Raw genomic sequence first — 21699 nt, 5'->3', positions numbered from 1 at the left:
ATAGACTCTCACTGGAGCAGCAGAGGCACACGTCCACGTTTTAAATGTGTGATGTAAATAATTATAGGCTTGGAAATTGATTTCCTTACGACCTTCTCGGCAATTGAGGCCTCCGAAATCCCCCCAAAGAAAGCTTCTTCTGTTGAAACATTAAGTCATTAATTATTTTCCTTACATAAGGACAAATTATCGAGTCAGTTGAACGAAATTAGAGGCCTTTGTTTCGGATCAGACCACATTACCGCTGGAAATTACGCGTGATGGCTGCGTGCGCGCTCGCCTTTGTTGTTTCGATCATCGCCTGTCGCTCTGAACTCGCGCTAACAAAGTCATTAAATTGACTCCCTCTCGCTCTCATTATGCGGGCTGTTAATAACCGCTAATTAACTTTGCTTACGCGCGCCTTAAAAGCCTCCCCCTCCCCACACACACTCTCTCTCTTCCTCCCTCCTTTCCTTCTTGGCCTCTCAGGCAGAGCAAGTGTCCAATTATGGGACGGATGGAGGAAGAGTCGAAGGCCAGCAGCCAGTTAGTGCATGCACATGTTGCACATTTATGGGATTATAGAAAAATAAATAGGATGTGGGGTTCACCTTTCTGAAACTGTCTTTATTCCTTGTTCCTATTGTTCAATGTGGAGGCAGAACAATAGAGTATCTATCTCAGGATGTTAGATACAAAGTCCCTGCAGACAGTCATCATGTTGATGTATCATTGGGCAAGATACTGAACCCTATGCTCCAGCTGTGTGTGTGTGTGTGTATGTGTATGTGTATGTGTATGTGTGTGTGTGTGTGTATGTGTATGTGTATGTGTATGTGTGTGTGTGTGTGTGTGTGTGTGTGTGTGTGTGTGTGTGTGTGTGTGTGTGTGTCTGTGTGTGTCTATGTGTGTCTATGTGTGTGTGTCTGTGTGTGTGTTAGTTTCCCTGAACAGAATGAAATTGAAACGTTCACTTTAATTAAAAGTATTATGTCAACAGGTTCTATATAATTATATAGAGTGAGCTTAAAGGCAAACATATTAACTTGAACTTAATATTTTTACCTTTAACTAACCTAATGTTGCAGGGTTGCACAGACTGGAAACACGTTATGAATGCACCCCATTTTCTTTACATTATAACTGGGTGTTACCTGTTTGCCTATACAACCAGGAGATGGCGCCAGTCGAGAGACCCTCACTCTGCTGATGGACCTCATCAGTGTCACTTCTGTGGCCTTCAGTCTGCAGGAGCAAAGAGAGCATGCATCACAGAGGAAAGGCGTTAAAACGTGTGTTTGAAACGCACACCTCCCACGACAGAATAGCAACGACTGTTTTAAAGGCACAGAAAGCATGCATCCCGCAGTCTCCCCTGGATATGATCAAGTTAGCATGTTATGCAAAAACCGGGGAGGCGACCTCTCTCCCCGCCATCTCTTCACCTGCACGTCAAACCGACGGGAAATTGAAAATGTGAAAATTGCGCACCGACTGCTCCGTCCCCCTCTAATGTATGCGCGTAATTAGTGCATTTAAACAAAGCGCGGATGTCCTGCTGGCTGAAATGGCGGCTGACATCTCTTTTTCCACAGGGTTAATAACAGTGTGCGGATAAATGAATCAAATTGTGGCCCCCAAATTACAGAGCGACTCTAAATACCCGTCTGTATTACGCGCGTCTTGTTTGTGACCGCGCAGGAAAAGGCATAACATTTTATATTGTTATTACACTCATTACATTGATTTAGAGGCGAATAAACAAGCGGGGAAGTTTGTGACACTGAAAAGTTGCAGCTGGGTTAAAAATGACAACATCCGGGTACACCTGATATAACGCACTAATAAATCCAGGAAGAAACGCACATTTGTGGATTTTAATAACGCTGAAGGGTAAATTAACAAAGAAAGGTTAATCAGAAAAGCATTATTTTTCTTCTTGCTTTATTTCTGCACATGCATTTCACAGCACTAGCTTGTGTGACTGTTTAAAATAGAAATGAAACTAAGATATTGGGTTCGACGGCACCTTAACTAAACAGATCAATGGGGCTCTTATTTCAGTTTCAATCACAAAAGGCTGATAACGCTATCGCTTTAAAAAATAGATCAAATAAAAAAGAATAACTTACATTTCATTGTTATTTTTTTTTCGTTTGCTTCAGATACATAACCGTGGGGATGAAGAAGAAGAAGTAGAAGAAGGAGAGGAGGAGAGAAAATGAGAGAGTAAATTGCAGCTTGCTGAAGTTTTTGGATTGAATTCTGAAAATGATCCTTTTAACAGTGATGGGCTCTGAGGCGAGGATAAGGGTCATGCCATTCACAGCAGGTTAAATAGACTTTCATTTAAAATTACATTCTCGGTCCATCTCTCCCTCCCCCCCCCCCCTCTCCTCAGAGGAGTCCCGCGTGCTCCCCCTGCAGCTCCTCATCACTTTCTGAGTCCATCACAACTCCTGCAGAGCTGGAGGAGAGACGGACAGGCAGACATTAATACTGATTTTAATCCTATTATTAAGTACTTGTTGTTTCCCCTGACTAATTAATATATATTTGGATTGAAACTATTTTAGGCAGAATTCAGATCCCACTATAGATATTTCTGTACGTGTCTCTGACTCTGTCTCTGACATGGCTGCAGGTGCTCTGAGGCTGAAGAGAAACTCCGAGCCAGATTTTTATTTTAATCTTTGCAGAAGGATTCAAGAGACATGCAAAGCTTTAGCTATAGGCCTACTGTGATGGGTAATCCAGGCTATCAAAAACCATCAAATGAAGCTCAATCATTATTTTAACATTTCTGGTTTATTAATCTTTATGTTATTATTATTATTATTATAAAAAGTCCAATTACACTATTCTAAAATACGTGTAGCCTTTTAACAATTATATGTTAAATGTATTTATATATATTTTTATTTTATGCTATTATGCATAACCTTTGATTATTTCCATGTGCTATTATTTAAATAAACTAAAAAGAAATAGCCCCAAATAATATAAAAGTAGGTCCTTTTATTAAAAAGCCCCTTAAGATAAATTGTTAAAATGAAGGTCGAACCGTTAATGTTTAATGAATGGAGCCGCACTAACAGTTGAAGTTGATACCACTGTTTTAATGTAAAGACTGTAATAATCTTTTTTTCACACAGTGGAAACAAGACAGTGGGGTAAATGGAGTTTAAGCTTCATTCATTTTTTTTATTTTATTTTTTGCATGCATGATTCTGGACTAATCTTGAACAATCTGATTATTGTGTTTGCTATATTGTTTTTCATTAAATGAAGTACATTTTTTTTCTTCTGGCCACTCATCTGTACTGCTCTTTGAACACAACACAAAGAAAGTATGCAGATAACCTGTTATACTGAAGGACATTTAAACAAACAAATAAGGTAAGAGAATGGAACATAAAGTGAAAGTGTATCTTCTAAGTTCGTTCCACTGAATAAAATTAGTCCATGTCAGGCTTTGGTTCCCTTTCCCTCAAATTAACTTTAACGGTGAAATATATAAAGCCAGTCTCTCCCCCACATACACACGTACGAGCCAATCAGGCGCGCAACAGCAGTGTGGAGAGAGCAGAGCGCGCAGCCAAACCGCTGTCTGTCATTAGAGGAGTGACAGTGAGAGAGAGAGAGGAGAGAGAGTGACACACCGGTACGAGAGAGGAGAGAGAGTGACACACCGGCACGAGAGAGGAGCACCCGGGATCCCGAGATAGGGACACACAGAGAGCCGAGATGAACCGAAGCGTCGACATGAGCGGTCAGTTTGAGGAAGATCTCCACGAGCGGGCCGAGAGGAAAAGCAGCAAATCCCCCACCTTGCTCTCCTCTTACTGCATAGACAGCATCCTGGGCCGCCGCAGCCCCTGCAAGGTCCGGATCATAGGGGCGCAAAGTTTGCCCGGCAGAGGGGAGCTGGACAAGACTGACAGTAAGTTTGGACATTTAAAAAAAAGTCTATCGGTTATTTTGGAGCATTGCGAGGTGTGAGACTCGGTGCGTAATGTTAAATAATGCGTCAAAAAGAGTTGTGCTTCTGCAGCAGAATAGCGTTTTTATTTTATTTTGTATGAATGTTGACACAGTAACAGCCTCGACGTATGGAGCCTGTCAGGGGTGCAACCCGTAAAGCAAACTCTCTGAACTTTACGCGAATATTTAGCTTTTAATACGGAACACTCATTCTGTCCAAGAACAATAACTGAGTGGAACTTGGTGCAAGAAGAGGCAGAGGTCTGCTTCATGTACATGTTAGAAGACATTTAGTGGGGATTCAATTATAAACTATCGTCTCCATTCACGCAGATCCAGGTGTCTAAAACCAGTAAAAGACAAATTATTATTTATAGGCCTAAATCACCTTTATTCAGAGGAAAATGTATGCACCTTGTATTAATTTGTGTCGAAATCTTCCTCCCCAGGGTCAACGAAAGACCCCTTCTCCCTCAGCGCGGACATGCACCTGCCCCCCAAGCTGCGCCGGCTGTATGGAGTCGGGGGGAAGTTCCTCCACGAGCACCCGGACTCTCTGGACCGGGAGCGGCTCCTCATGGAGGCCAGCGACAGCCTGAAGATCAGCCAGGCTCCGCAGGTGAGCATCAGCCGCAGCAAGTCGTACCGGGAGAACGCGTCCCTGAGCCGGGGAGAGGGCGACCAGAGCCCCGGGGAGGGGTCGGAGGACGGTAGCCTGGTGGAGCTCGGCCCGCTGAAGTTCGAGGAGGACGCCGGGAAAGAGGAGGAGAACTGCGGGGACGCGGCGGCTCTTTCCCCGAAGGACGAGGAGAGGGAGAGCTTGAACGCCGGGGATGGGGACGGGAGGGACGGGGAGGACAGCGTGTGTCTGTCGGCGGGCAGTGACTCGGAGGAGTGCATGCTGAAACGGAAGCAGAGAAGATACAGGACTACCTTCACCAGCTACCAGCTGGAGGAACTGGAGAGGGCTTTCCAGAAAACACACTACCCGGACGTCTTCACCAGGTGAGAAAACTGGATGTTTTAAATTAATTTGAAATGTTTTTTTATTTAATTAATTTGTTATTACATTTGTATTTTTGTATTGTATATATTTAAATTTAAAAAAGGCTTTTAAATGTTCTTTTCCAAAACTATTAATTTATTTTATTTACAAATTCTGCATTACAGCATATTCGTTTACAATTGACTATGAGGAAAATGAGGCCTAAGAATTGTAATTTACATGCAAATATAATATTAACAATTACAATTCACCCATAGACAATTGTGTTTTATAATCATTATGTTAGGATATATTATTATATAGGTTTGAAATAAAATAAAACAAATGCATGAAAACATTTGACCTGTTCTCTATTTAATGCATTGATAAAGGAGATAATTAAATGCATGTTTTTTATTTTGAATACAATATCCACCACCTATTTAATGTCAAAAGTATACTTGCACACTTAAAACTGGACAGTCTGCAGGTCTCACCTCATAAATTGCCCCAACAATAAGCCCGTGCACCGCATTGAAGCAGCTAACATGGGGACGTTTTGTTACCTCTATCTGAGGCGGACCTGGTACTAAATACAGTCTGCAAAAATATTATAATAATAATAATTCACCTCAAAACCAAGGACACCTGCCCACGCAAAACACGGAGTTTTACACACTGTCTCCTTTTTGCTGGTAAATGCTTCAGAAAACAAACAGTTCTAGGATTTTTTTCTCAGGGCCTTAAGAAAATAAATTACAATTGAGGACTTGTATTTTTCAAATGTAAGATTTATGTGTGAAAGTGTACGATATTCTTCCACAAAGACCTACATTTTCGATTTCTTTCACCACTGGGATTATTCATATTTTGCAATCGATTTACTTTAGGCGACTTGTAGGTCTAATTTAACCTGCAGCCGCCTCGCAGTGAAGGCAGCGTCAATTGCTTTGTGGCAGGCTAGTTTAGATGTCATTATTTCCAACCATTATGTTGTTACAGTGACAGGCCTGTGCTAAGGGGAAATCTAACAATCACTAGGCCTATTTCTACCCATCCGTGACAGGGAAAATAGAATATGGCTGTGGCGTCTTTCTGCAGTTTATCCAGGGTGCAGCACAGAAAATCAAACCTATTTGCAGCCGTCTATTGTTGACAGTGAACAACAGGAGGGGACAAAACAGCAATTCCACATCTCTGCCAAACGGCGGTCTGTATAACCTTGAATTTCTCTCCTTCTTACACTTTAAATATAATCTTTTTTCAGAGAGGAGCTCGCCATGCGTCTGGATCTCACCGAGGCCCGTGTGCAAGTAAGTGCTTATCTATAAAAAAAATCACCCTGCTGTAAATCAAATCATGTTCTATGTCCTGTGTATAAAAGCTGGGTAATAAGAGGTGATATGCGTCACTGATTGAGGATCAGCGATTAAAGGGGCCAATTTGAGTCGGTAATTTATTACAGCCAAATGTGTTAAATGGAAGGTCTTTCCTGTTATTGAATGTTATTACGCGCGTTTTAGAGGCAATTAAGGCGAGGCTGGCGATTCATAAAAAGCTCACTTAGTGCAGAAGCAAACACTGTCCTGGGAGGAGATGATGTTTGTGTGGCTGTTTGTGTGGCTGTGTGTGTGTGCAGGAATAGCAGAGAGAGAGAGAGAGAGCGAGAGAGAGGGGAGGGATAATGCTATTTGATTTCCCATTATGTGATTGCAATAGACCTGCATTGATCCCATGCTTTGCACTTGGGAGCGAATGGGAGACCATTAAAAGGTGTTTGCGCCCCCCTTTCTCCTCTCCCCCCACCTCCCCCTCGCACTGAAAGCGTGGCTTGCATGTCGAAAGCTCGAGCTCATAACCAAGAGAGACAGTTCAAACAGCTCCGGTGCAACAACAGATGTCTCCTCAGGGGCCCAAAGGTGAACAAATCACTTAACGGGCGCCATCAGGAGGTGATAAAAACTCATAAATTCCCGAGGGGCTGTGTAATGCTAAACAGCCCTCTGGGAATAAAGTGTGTGTGTGTGTCTGTGTGTGTGTGTCTGTGTGTGTGTGTGTGTGTGTGTGTGTGTGTGTGTGTGTGTGTGTGTGTCCCTGTCCTTCAATCTCTCCCCTCTCGTGTTGACATTTTGCTCATTGTGCTTCTGCAGAGCAAACTGGGCAACAGTGAATGCGTGGGAAAGTTAAATACTCTCCCGGGATGGAAGTCACTTGTTCTACATCTCCTAAGAATTTAATTTAAAGCGCATTAATTGTTATTGGAGCCAGTTCAGCGGCAATCTTCTGGATCTTTTGTTAACACGGCTCTTAATTATCTCCCCCCCCCCCTTCCCCTCCTCCTGTACAGAGGGACAGGGGGTTTAATTAGACAGAAAGCAGATTTAAGGGACCGTGAGCTGCAGAGTTTACCGTGCATGTAATTAGCGGTGACTTTCCGCCTGTTGGACAGCACCTGAAGGAGACGGTGTTAGAGAGCATGACACACTCCATACAGTGTGTGATTACCAGGAGACAACTGTGTGTGTGAGAGCACATATTGATCATAGCATGAAAGACCTGCAGGACAGAGTTTAAACAATATATAAATACCACGCAGCAAAAATGCTATTTATATTGACAAAGCTGTTTTTAATGCATTTAAAGAGAGATTAGCTTCAATCAAACTGAGATATATATTTTATAGAAGGAAAATAAACAGTCTTTGCTTTTTAATGCAGATTTGCACACCTGTTCTTATTCATTTATGGACTGCATGGTTGTATTTTGATGTGATTTGATGTATGTCAGACAATCTTTCTAGAGCTTGAATCTATTTAAATCACATGAACCAATAGTTTGAAAGGTAGGGGTCAAAGGGTTTAAAAAAAAGTAAAGATACATCTCTCGAAGCCCCAGAAAACGGTTATCAAGGGGCAAACATGGCCCCCCAGGATTAAAAACAACATATGCATTTACCAGTTCTAGCTTTTTTCATTTATTCATGTTGACACAAGGATTATACTGTTATAGTTATATTCTGGGTTATTTCATTTAAAAAACAGTAGCACCAATTACCTGTTTTAAAAGTGCCTCAGGAATTTGGTCCTATAATAAGTAATTAGTCCTGATGTCTAGAAAGTGTTGGCACACCATTTTATTTCCCCCCTACACATGAACCTGTCTCTTCCTAACATCATTTTCCGTATCTTCCTGCTAACTTAAGTAACATGAAACCTCATATTAACCCCCCTCCCTCGCCTCATAAACTGTGATTGAGGGGCAGACATAAGAAAAAGTATATATTTACCAGTTAACGCCTCCATGCACTCATTTTTGAGGTGATGACTGTCTTAATTTGAATCTGGGTTCACCTCATTGTAAGAACAGCCACTTTATGCACCTCCAAAATGTTTAGAAAGTGTTGGCAGTTTTTAAAATTCCCTCCACATGAACCTGTCTCTTCCTAAAACCATGTCCCCATACAGCATGTTCCTGCTAACTTCAGTAACATGAAACCTCATATTAATAATAATACATTTATTTGTAAGTGCTTTTACTGGTGTTCAGAGTCGCTTTACAGAGGTAGTAAAAAAAGGATAACAAATAAATATAGTCACATTAAAATCGAATGAAAATAAAAGCCTTGAATCTTGAAAAACGATCACACATGAGAAGCCAGTGAGATACTAACCCTCCTCCCTCGTCTCTCCTCAGGTTTGGTTTCAGAACCGCCGGGCCAAGTGGAGGAAGCGTGAGAAGGCGGGGGTGCCGGGCCACCACTCGGGCCTGCCGTTCCCCGGGGCCCTGACAGCGGGGCACCCCCTCAGCCACTACCTGGAGGGGGGCCCCTTCCCCCCCCACCACCACCCGGCCCTGGAGTCGGCCTGGACGGCTGCTGCAGCCGCGGCCGCCGCCTTCCCCGGCCTCACCCCCCCGCATCACAACGGCTCCGCCCCCCAGCTGGGCTCCCCCCTCGGCCTGGGCACCTTCCTGGGAACGGCCGCCATGTTCCGACACCCCGCCTTCATGGGACCCACCTTTGGCAGGTAAGCTGCTCCCAAAAGATCCTGCTCCTCACACACCAGAACACACAATACAATACACAGGGCTTCGTGGCACGACCACATTTTAAACTTAGTATGGCCAACGTTTAGTTTAGTTTAGTTTTGATCAACTGTCACAAAACACAGTAAATGGGGCAGCTTTAGCCAACATTGCTCATTTCCAGCTGTTGTCCCCGGACAGATTTTATTTAATTTTATTCCGTTCATGACATGCACAACTTAATGTATAACAATTATTTATAAAACATGTCTCTATAAACACACCATTGACCGAAAAGGAGCAGGGAGAAGAAAGTAATCTTATATTACAATAGAAATAGATGTCATGTCCCTCATATTTTCTTATTCACAGCCAAACATAACAGTAGGATCAATATGATGATAAGGAACACCTTTTTAAAATCACAACACATCAACAGCATTAGTTCTAAAGAAAGGATGACAGACGAGTGGATACAGGCTTTCTACACGAGGCGTTGAAACAGAACAAAACTAAAAGAAACAGAAAAGTCAACAATACATGTGGCACAACACACACTCTCTGCACCTGCATGTATTTACATTAAAGGACTGCAATTAACTGAAGCACATGCACTAAAAATGCACAGCTTATAATAACCCCCCCTCCCCCCCCACATGATGCACTGTAACGGTTCCAGTGATCATGACTCACACCACATTACTGTTTATCTCAGTGTCTGATTATAAATGTTACTCTGTTAACCATTCACAGTGGTGTGTAATCACTCTGTCAAATGTCTTAATAAATTAACCAAACGTGTGATCCTGTGAGACAAGCTGTGACACTCTGCACTCTCCATAGGCCACAATTAGCTTCTCACTTCTCTGTCCGCTCTATTGTGTTAACATTCTTCTGGAGAGAGCTGCAATAATTAGTCAACGGTCGATTAGTCAAAAATAATAATGGCCAACAAAGTCATCTTTCCAGATAATGCTTTTTAAGGCCTATCAAATGGAGACGTCCTCCTCAGTTGCAGAAACACCAAACTAAAGTGACTAGCTTTTGGTTTTGGACTGACATTTACAAGACCAAACCATTGCTAGTTGCACCAACATGTTAGCATTGATATTAAAGGTTCAAGACACCTGCAGCCAAACCTAACAAGACACACAGTTTGTCTAAAGGAGGAGAAATCTAAGAAACAATTAGCTTTCTACAATCATTAATCCCAAGCAGTGACCATCTCCATCTGCCGCCATTATACTGATGCCATTATGCATATTTAAGAAACACTGCTGGACTTTAACACCACACTCAGACACTCAAACAGCACCAGACACTGCTTACGCTGCTTTGGACAATCCAGCACTAATGTACATTTCTCAAAGATATTGAAGTGACTGTTATTTTATATTGATTGTTGTGTATTTATCTTAATGTGTGCATATATATACATGTATCTGTTGATTGTGTATGTATAGGATATACATCTTTTATACGTATTTTTGTATTTGTGGGAAACGGTATTCCGATCTTTCTGTCTGTACACACAAACGGAAAGATTGACAATAAAGTTGACTTTGAAAACATTTCTGTTCTGTTTCCTGACCTTTGAACTTGTCTTCACGTGTCTTAGATTGTCACATTTCTGTGTCCCTGCAGGCTCTTCTCCGGTATGGGTCCCCTGTCCAGTGCTTCCACGGCTGCAGCGCTCCTCCGGCAGTCCGCCCCCCCCCCTGTAGAGGCCCCCCCCCACCCCTTGCTGAGCGACCCCTCCTCCTCCGGCCCCCCCCACTCCGCTGCAGACCGCCGGGCCTCCAGCATCGCCGCGCTGCGTCTCAAAGCCAAGGAACACTCGGCGCAGCTCACCCAGCTCAACATCAACCTGCCCAGCGGGGGGCCGGGAAGGAGGTGTGCTGAACACCATCTACCCCCTCCCCCCCCCAAAAAAAACACAGCCTCCTGTCCCTCCCCACTCCCCACTCCGGAGGCTGACGTTCCCCTTTTCATCCCTGATACCTCATGTTTCCCCAACAAAATAGCACGACCAAATTCAAGAGAGCACTGGCTAGAAGTGTGTGTGTGTGTGTGTGTGTGTGTGTGTGTGTGTGTGTGTGTGTGTGTGTGTGTGTGTGTGTGTGTGTGTGTTAAATACAGCTCTGAAGCTTTACTACACTCCAGAATAATTACAATTTTTTTTAGGACAGCTAAAAAAATTAAAAGAAGAGGCTACTCGTAAATATCATATAGATTTAGAAACAGCTACGTGCACACACGACTAAATACTGTTTCCAAACAGTGCCAATTGAAGTACAATCACTACTTTACTTCAGTAGAAATTTGAGGTACTTTAAATTAGTATTCACATTTGATGCTACATTTAAGATGGACATATTGAAACATGAACTGTTTACATTAAGTTAAGTTAAAGTTCAAATGTAACATGCATTCATTAATACTAAGTAAAAAGCAGTATCACTGAACGGGCAAAAACTATTTCTTTGATACTTTAAGTACATTTTTAAGTAAAGGTGCTATCTAAATAATGTTTTTACATTTAGCCATGTTTTTACCCAAGTAGCAGGGCTTCAACAGAGTATGGTTGTTTGTCTGAATTAAAGTATAGGATGTGTCACACACACTCACTCTCTCACACACACACAGAGAAAGCTGAAGAACCGCGGGGAACCCAGACTTTTAGAAAGGATTCCTGTTCAATGTGGACGTCTGGAGTGCTCGACATTAACATGCTTCATCTGTATGCATCGATGTGGGCTGAGCCAGTCTGCGTCTGTGATAAAAGGCGAGTTTGGAGGAGGATCCCCCCCCCCCCCCCAGAACCAAAGGAAAACTGTCCATAGACCTTCCATAGCCTTTTCTGCACGCCTGACTCCACTGTCCTGCAGTCACACTCAGAAACACAGCTTTTAAACCTCCGAATCAAACCGGAGTTATCTGAGGTTCTGTACATGTTCTGCAATTTAAGGTTTTATCCTCCCACTTTTGATTTAAGGACTGGCTTCGGGCCTGGGTCTGACTGCAGGACAGAGAGGGGATGTCATAAAGACCTGACTGTGTGGAAGGAAACTGTACATATTGTGTAAAAATGGAAAAAAAAGTACCAGAAAAAAGGATGATTTTCAAAACAAGGTCGTGTATATTTCAGGGGCCGTGTTTTTGATAATTTGCACTCGGTGTAGTGTTTAATGAATGTCGCCTTGTGTAGAATTTCACCTGTGTTTATGAATTATTAGGATTTTTAGATCATTATTTATGTCAGAACTTTTCAGAGGAACTGAGAGAAGGACCGTTTTTTCTTCTTATCAAGTGATTGTATGTTTCCTGGTTTAATAATGCTAATTTGAATAAATTACATTGATAAAATGAGTTTTATTATTCAAAATCCTTTAGGACTGACATAGGCCTAAACCGGGAAAAAATGAAAAATGTGAAATAGACTATTATAGAAATATGAATAAAAGCTGTTATGAAGAAAATGTGATTTCTGTCTTAAATCAAGGACTAGTTTACTTAAATTCTAGGGAAATTAACTGACTTTTTGATACACATTTTACTGCCTGCAAAGTAAAAATAAATACATCCGACTTTAGTAGCAGGTTGTGTGATGTTGGAAAGTGCATGCTGGGAAGGAAAAAGAGGAATGTGTTTCTGCAGGGATGGAGTTGCAGCTCCACCCGAATGACAGAAAGTAATCCCTCCGCGCTGCGTGCGTCTATCCTCTTCACGGAGTTGACAAAATACTGACCATATATTCATGAGCCTAATCCCCAACATGAGAAACGCGCGACAAAGGCGAAGGGCTTTTCAATTAGATCGCCCACTTTATCTGGGGGGTGAGGAGAGAGGGAGGGGGGCGTCACAAAACTTCCTTTAAACCCCCTTTAAAGGCGCTAAATTGGTCTTAACATCTGTAAAACCATGTCGATGGAAGCGAGTCCCCTTTGTCATTAATGAAGTAACAAACCACTTCATCAAACGGCTTTCACACACACACCTCATCGAGTTAATACCCCTAAATCCCTCCCTCCCCTCCTCCATTGGATCTAATGCAGGACTATTACAGCAATCAATGCGTATTCTCCTCCGTTTGACCCATCTTTGGTGCCAGAGCGAATCGCGTGAAATTACCGCGCGGATTAATGTAGTCCCTTCTCTTTATTGTGTGCATCTGTGAAGCCTCTTCTTTATTCATCCGTAGCTCTTGTTTTACAGGTCTGCAGGTCAGACACCTGTTAATCACTCAATTTAGCGCCAACAAGCGGGCATTACATCCCATGAGGGACATTTCTGCACACAAAGTCACACCTGCTAAATGAAGCAGAATGCAAAAAAAAGCAGGAAGAGGAAAAAAATAATATAAAAAACTATTTTCTCCTGTGAGCTCCATGTGTTTTTATTCCTTTGCTGAAGCGCACTGAGGCGTGTGTTTCTCCCCTTTAGGCTTTAGATGAGATTGTCCGGGGGAGTTGTAATCTTATTGTGAATATAACTAATGAATGGCAAACCAATTTGTCCCTAATATCTGGGGAATGCTGGGAGGCGGGTGACCTGCTGGGCGCGAGGCTTAAACTTTCTTTGCAGCGCAAAAAGGCGAGAAAATTGAAATGCTGTCGCGGGGCAATGGCTGCGGATTTATAAAGTCACACTTGTTGGATGTGTGCTCTTTCATTCAAGACAGGCCTGCACTTGGGATTAGACCGTGAGGCTTTCTTGTTGCATGAATGATCCTGATAATGAATGTTGATGGATGAATACAGTCCAATCATGCGGCGTTTTCTAGCAAATCGCGCAAAGAAGAAAATGATTTGGGTGGATTGAGCAGGGCCGTAACGTGCCTCGCGCAGGTTAATCCAGGTGTCCAGGAAATGTCTGACTTCCCATTTCCATCACCGCCTCCACCCCCTTCCCCCGGACTTGATTTGGCCCGTGATTTGGATTCTCCCGGGCCTCGTTTCTCCCACCACGACCCTTCCTGAGAGAATAGGCCCAATCACTCCACCGCCTCGGCCGGATCAGTCCTCACTCAGTCCCCGGGAGAGGAGCTCTAAAAGGCGCTTTGATGAACAGCCCCCCCCCCCCCCCCCCCCCCTCCTCCTCACCTCTCCCCCCTCAGAAAGAGCTGAATAGCCGGGCCATGGCACTGCGCTCCCCTCTCGGATCGCCCCTTAATTCCCCGTCTCTCTTGCTCTCATCCAATTAGCTCAGTGTATTAAGCGGTTTATCGTCTCATAACCGGCCTTTCAGCTCCAACAAGGGAGACACTTTGCAATAGGACCGGCTCTCCTTTTGACACCTCTCGGCTCCTGTATGTTCCCCCAGCTATGAATAACTGCAGCAGAATGGAGGACTAATTCCCTCATCAAAGCAGGGCTTGTCCATCGCTGGTCAAAACGACAAGCAATAAAGCTTAACGCCACAATACAAAGAGACTTGTTCGACCTTATTAGCTTAGCTGGGTCGAATTAATGCAGGGATTCAGTTTGATGGGTTTCCTCCAAACTGGGAGGACAAAACGGGGCCTCACTTAAAAAGCTGCAGCCTGATGAGGGATGGAGGAGGGCTGTACCTTCAGGGAGAAGGAGCAAAACAACAGGGCCGAAATACATTTAACTTGAGTAAAAGCACCAAAGTGTAGCCATCGAAATGCACCTAAAGTTACAAAAGTGAAAGTCCTGATTCTGCACTTTGATTTGATTTTAATCCATGATACAAGTTTGCATCTTTAATGTTGCAGCTGCTATAAGATTAGCTTTTGGGAACTATATTCTAGCCTGTACCTCTTGCAAAGGAATCAATACAGTTTTAGCCTAATTCATGATTTGTTGGTTGTATTTTGTGTAACTCATCTGAGTCTTCAAAGTATGCAAAGTTAATAAATACATGTAATGGAGTAAGATATAGAAATACCTTTAAAGAAATACTAAGTAAATTACCTCAAGCAAAAATACAACTTTTACTAAAAGTATTAGTCTCAAAATGCAAACTCCTTTTTTTTGCGTAAATCCCATAGTACAATATTTATGAATGACTGATGCATTCATATATTAATGAAGTTGTAGAAGCTAAAGTTACAGCTTTTTAAAGATCAGGGTTCATACACTTTTTCACCAATGATTTTCAATGGCCTTTACCTAATTTTCCATGACCAAAAAAATAACTCTTTCTCAGCGGTTCCACTGAAAATGGTTTATTTGAACATGGAACAGGAAAATAAGGACTGCATAGAAACATGTTGTGCCTTTCTAAAACAAATCCAATAGGCTTTCTAAAGCAACTCAAATCTCACCAGCAAAACACCTCGTCAGTTAAATGCCATTTTACTTTTCATTACTATACGATACAGTATCATTATAGTTTTACTATTTCGGCGATTAGATAAAATATAAATTATATTTGATGCAACTTTAGTTACATTTCCATGACTTTTCCAAAACTTTGGGAAAAATATTGTTTTCCAACTTTTCCAGGGCCTGGAATTTGCATTTTAAGGTTTTTAATGACCGTAAGAACCCTGAAAGATATAATTACGGCCACATAGCTTGTAAATTCCGCCAAGGCGTCAATAAAGTTTTATTTAACCTATACCGATGAAATTGTCGATTGTATTAATAATCTGAACACAAGGTAATTAAAGCAATCAAAATCATGTAGTGGAATCAAAAGAACATTAGCCTCTGGATTAAAGCTACAGAAAACAGAAAAGCTCAGCTGAAGTACTTTTGAAAGTATGCTCAGGTGAGAACATGCACTCATAGCTGCAGTTCTGCACATCAGCTGCAGGTGATTACATCCCAAAATGTGTCAAAGTGTAGGAGAAGGAGCGTTGCTGATATGATTTAATAAATATGTAAAGTTATGAGGCTGTAAATGCACTTTCTCTCACACACAGCATGTTCTATCCATTGCATAGTGAATCATGGTTTAAGTGTTCAGCCCACTTAAGGTTGCCTTCACAAGTCACAGTGGTTTCAAGTGATTTGTGAGGCGTGCAGTGTTTATGGAAATGCACGCTGCAGGATGGAGTAAAAAATCCCTCCACTGTATTAACACAGAGAGTTCTGTGATGGGAATGGTGAAACACTTCATGAAGCGAGTGACTGAGCGTTAACTACGGCGGGGAATGCATACGGCATTTAGAGAGCGTGGTTCAATGTATCACACAAAGTATATGCAGATGGGTTTATGAAGCCATTGAGTCCTGTTACTAATCTTGGCAACAAACACTTAGATTTGACATGAGAAATCACTGTTTTAGCCAAAAGCAAATATTCCTACTGTTATTTTATGAATTATCTAATATATTGTTATACTGCAATGGAAAACTACAAATACCAAACGCAGATTTTTATCTAAATTCTTCACTCCAGTCAAGAAATAATACAAATCCTATTAGAAAAGTCATAAAAAATCCTGTTCCCATATCAAATATTTGTATTTATTTATTTGTAATACTTAGTTACGGCTTCTCAGAATGTCCGGCCCCAAAGCCCATGCATTCGCTTTTTCCTAAATAGAAAATACAAAGTTAAAATTGTTATGGCAAAGTAATCTTCCTAAATCGGCTGTAGTTTTATAGCAAATGGTGCTCAAACAGCCGTAAACCGTGCGTTTGGTGGGGACTATTTACAGCTGCGGAGTAATACTCGATGATGTGAGTTACGGTGGGACAAACTCAGGTTTTTAATAAAGAGACGTGTCACCTAGTGCAGTATTTTTAAAAAAAGATTTTGGACAATAAGAAGAATAAACATGTACTGTACCTGGCTGGTTTTGGGTCTTTTCTAGAAGTTTGTAAAAAAACAAATACCTTGACTCTTTATCCTTTAAATATGGGGGCAAAAGGAACTTTCGATTGAGGTAAAAAACAGGAGATTAAAGTGGAAACCGGCAACATGAAGACGCTAAAGGATATCCATTGAGATCACACAACAACACAACAATAACATCTGATCCATTCAGCTTTTTTTATTTAACGTTTCAATATCGAAAAAATCTTGGACATTACAAAAAAATCATTACATACATCCACCTGAGCAATGCAAGTGGGATACATCGAAAAATACAGGCATTAAAACCCAATCTGCACAAAGAGCAGAAGTGAGAGGGATGAAATGACTTCACTTAAACAGAGGCAGCGGAGGAGGAGGAGATCAGCCGTTCGATACGGATACAAAAGAGCCAGGGAGTGTATGTGGCCTCCATCACCCCTGCATCCTCTGATCACACACACACACACACACACACACACACACACACACACACACACACACACACACACACACACACACACACACACACACACACACACACACACACACACACACACACACACACACACACACACACACACACACACACACACACACACACACACACACACACGGGATGAATGGTGGTAATCAGAACAAGTGTCCGATCGCTGCAGGCCTCCAGCGGTTTTTACAGACCGGGGTCACTATCATTGGCTAATTAGCGTCTTCTGGCTACTCTGAGAAGAAGTCATTTCACACACACACACACACACACACACACACACACACACACACACACACACACACACACACACACACACACACACACACACACACACACACACACACACACACACACACACACACACACACACACACACACACACACACACACACACACACACACACACACACACACACACACACACACACACACACACACACACACACACACACACACACACACACACACACACACACAATAGATGTCATTTAGGTATGATTGCTACTCCCCTTTATCATACAGCGTCAGGGAGATGGGGTCAAGTCACGAGTGTCCGTGTGGAGGAGGGGTGATTGGGTCTTTAAGTCTAATAATAAGCCCGTTTAGTTCAGAGCAGATGATATGAGGGTCAAAAGGTCAAAGCCTAAAATCACCAATATATTCGGAAACCAAAAACAGGAATAAAACAGTGGACCAATGGATGAGTAGATGGAAATAAATCTAAATCGGCACATTTCCTGCTAATCGATTATTCTACTGTTTGTTCCATACATGTCAGAAAATGCTGTTTTCAGCCCCGGAAATATCGAGATTTACTGGATTTATATCATTAAAGCGAACATTAGGACTTTAAAAGGACGCCATCTTGAAACTTAGATGAATATTTGCACATGTTTCACACAGTTCATATCTAGAAGATAATCTACGGATGAATCGATAAGCAAAATATTGTGATCAAATCGATGAGGATCAACAACACCAACATATTTGGATAACCGAACAATCCTAAGTTGTTATTCACGCAAAAAAGGGCATACAAGTTCATTTTCAGCCATTTCCTGCTTTCCTTTCCTTAAATGAATATAAATACTTTTAAAGAGACACAATCTTGGACTTTGAGGATCTGGAGTAGACCTTTCTTCACCGATGTCTGAGTTGAGTGTGTGAATGTCCGCCTGTGAGTGTGTCGTCGGCGCTCCTCGGCAGGTGATGCTCTACAGGTGTGTGTGTGTGTTACTTGAGGGAGGAGAAGGCCTGGAAGAGTTTGGCCAGGTTGATCTCCGAGTATCCGCTGGTGGCCAAGGCGTTGTCCGGCACTTCCTTCAGCCTCCGGTACACCTCCCCCTCTCGGGTCCACTGCTTAATACGATCTAAAGGGGACAGAAGAGAAACAAAGGAGGTGTCATCAGAGGGGGGTGTCATCAGAGGGGGGTGTCATCAGAGGGGGGGTGTCATCAGAGAGGGGTGTCATCAGAGGGGGGTGTTAAAACAAAACAGCTGTATTCATAAAGCCCTTTCAAACCTCCAGGCCAAAGTGCTGTACGGTCAAATAAACAACAACACATACAAAACAATCACACAGCACAGCTCACACACCATAAAACAAGTACAATAAAAACAATAGACATTTAAAAGCAACAATCTAAAAGATGTCGCTAAGGAGACGAGGTGAGTGATGAGGACTGTCGTGGCTTCCTTTCCTTGTCTTTCCATCGAGCCACTAGACGCCTTAAACAGACAGTTCTAACTCTTCTCTTTCTTTAAAGGACTCACAGTTTGAAGTGTTGCTTGGCCTCCGATGGTTTTGAAGATGTTGCGATGTGTTTGCTCAAAATAAAATAACAAACTTTTGCACGTGCAACAAAGAAAATAGGCCTTTACAATATTCAAAAGAAATAGGCCAAACTCAAATATAATAACAAACAACTTAGGTATTCTTTCTTTCGTGATAATGCTTATAACTTCACAACTTAAAGGGTACTTGTACGGTTTGTATGTACGGTACGAGTACGGTTAAAAACTGTTCCTCGACGGCGTCTCTCAACAGGTTGCCCATCACTGTGGCGTTAGCACAGGCGCCGTGGGAATTGTAGTCCTTTATAGTGAGTTGACTACAGACGTCACAATTAGGTGGCCTTTCTTATAAAATCTAAAATACTGGCTCTAACAAGGACTTTAAATCAAATGAAGTCTCTGATCTTAAGTTGCAGTTTGACACACTTGTACTACACTTAAGTATTTACATTTTACAATCAGGACTTTGACTTGTTATGGAGTATTTTAAGACCATAGTGTTTCTACTCTTACTAAAGTAAAGTATTCACTAGAGCTCAATGGAAGACCATTCACATCTGCATCAATACCGCGTGTGCATTTCAAAATAGTGAATGCTCGACTCGTCCTTCCACGAAGACGATTAGTTTCCTGGAGCACCGGCTTTATCTGCTCACTAATAAACACTGACGAGCGTTTCACTCTTAACTGGACACACACACACACACACACACACACACACACACACACACACACACACACACACACACACACACACACACACACACACACACACACACACACACACACACACACACACACACACACACACACACACACACACACACACACACACACACACACACACACACACACACACACACACACACACACACACACACACACACACACACACACACACACATTAAAGCCCGATGAGCATGAAGTCGATATCTGGTCCCTGTTATCCCCCCGGGGGGCCGTAATAAGGCCAGAGAGAAGACTGCCATCCTGAGCCACCAAAACCAAATCTTTACGACATTATTCTGAAGACGAAGCGCCGCCGAACCCAGAGATAACACACCGACCGAGGGAAGAGCGGACCGAGATACGGCTGGAATGATACTGAGGTGAATAAAGAGGTGGTGAAGAAGAGGCAGGACGGTGGAGATGGGAGGACGTTTGGTTTCGTCTGCCGCTGATCTGATTTTACTTTATGAATCTATTTGGTTATTATTAGGGTTCTTCTACGGCAGAAGCAGCGGGATCACATATTTTAAATATCGCCCAGAACATCTTGGCTCACTCAAGGTAACATTTTCTGAAGTGTAGAGAAGTCCTTCAATAAAAAAATTCACTCTCGTGTTAATCGAAAGATCTGTGAATCTGAATCCACAGCGAATCGTTAAGAGGCACCACTTTCAATTAACCAGTGATTAATGATTAATGATGTGCTTCACTTTCAAATCCAGACTAAAGACTTTTCTTTTTGCCGCTGCTTTTAATTGAACTATTCACATCTTAAACTGCACTGTAACTTTGATCCATGTATTTTTGATTTTAATGTTTCTTTTATTATCTTTTCTTTTTAATGACTGATTTTAAATGCCATTTTCTGAATGTCTTTCATTTTTTGTAAAGCACTTTGAATTGCCTTGTGTTGAAAGGTGCTATATAAATAAACTTGCCTTGCCTTGCCTAATGCATTCTGGGAAACAAGTCATTTAGCATGAAAAAAGCGTATTTTTTTATATTACAAATCGCCTCAATGAAAGTTAGTAGAATGAAACCAAAAGACCTGCAAGTCTGCTAAAACACGATAAGTCTTTCCAATGATTACCATATTATAAAACTAGGACTGCAACAAAAGCTGAAACAACATTCGACTGAACACGAACCGGCTCCTATGCTGATAATATATTTATCATTTTGGAGCAAAATAACAGCCAATAACAGGTTCATGCTTTCAGATGTGAATAAAAGCAAGACCTTTGGACTCTCACGAGCACAAGCCATATGAAGTCCACACCGACATTGAATCCAGTTAGAGCGACATCCCTTGTGGACATCTTCAAATCCATTGTTTGTTGTTTGATTTAAAACAATATAAAAGAGTTACCTCACATTTTAAAAGGTGGATTTTTTTTATTTTTTTTTATCAATGATTAGATAATTAACCGATTGTCAAAATGGTGAATCAACAAATCCTTTCAGCTGTACTTTACCACTGTTTTACTACAAGCAGTAAACACATCAAAAACCTGTTTAAAACGGCGGCTCTTATTTATCTAGATCACATACTGTATTTAATCACACACACACACACACACACACACACACACACACACACACACACACACACACACACACACACACACTCCATATGGCGGTGGTCATGTCCGAGCCATCTCCTGTCTCGTCTTCCTGCCCGCTGCATTAGTGGCTGCTGGATAAATACCACACCACCGACTGGCCAGGGAACAAAGGTTAGATACACAGTGACACACACACACACACGCACACACACACACACACACACACACACACACACACACACACACACACACACACACACACACACACACACACACACACACACACACACACACACACACACACACACACACACACACACACACACACACACACACACACACACACACACACACACACACACACACACACACACACAC

The 21699-nt window shown here is 42.2% G+C and overlaps 2 protein-coding genes across 2 annotated transcripts in view; one reads left to right on the top strand and one right to left on the bottom strand.

Annotated features, from left to right (window-relative positions):
- Nucleotides 1–3717: 3717 nt before the first annotated feature.
- arxa (aristaless related homeobox a) lies at nt 3718–10876 on the top strand (the record flags this gene model as incomplete). Its single annotated transcript, XM_079661737.1, is given in 6 exon segments — nt 3718–3925; nt 4416–4971; nt 6219–6264; nt 8645–8976; nt 10619–10850; nt 10853–10876. Coding segments are annotated over 6 exon segments (1386 nt in total). The 5' UTR covers nt 3718–3729.
- Nucleotides 10877–16927: 6051 nt separating this feature from the next.
- The window catches only part of pola1 (polymerase (DNA directed), alpha 1), an 80573-nt gene continuing 75801 nt past the window's right edge, over nt 16928–21699 (bottom strand). The window contains 1 exon segment of the mRNA XM_079661817.1: nt 16928–18603. Within this exon segment, the coding sequence (XP_079517943.1) occupies nt 18467–18603 (137 nt within the window). The 3' untranslated portion in view covers nt 16928–18466.

This window comes from Notothenia rossii (genome assembly GCF_949606895.1).
Source record: "Notothenia rossii genome assembly, chromosome: 12".
In the NCBI taxonomy this organism is placed as follows: domain Eukaryota; kingdom Metazoa; phylum Chordata; class Actinopteri; order Perciformes; family Nototheniidae; genus Notothenia; species Notothenia rossii.
The sequence above is the reverse complement of the archived record's forward strand: the minus strand, read 5'-3'. Positions and strand labels throughout refer to the sequence as shown.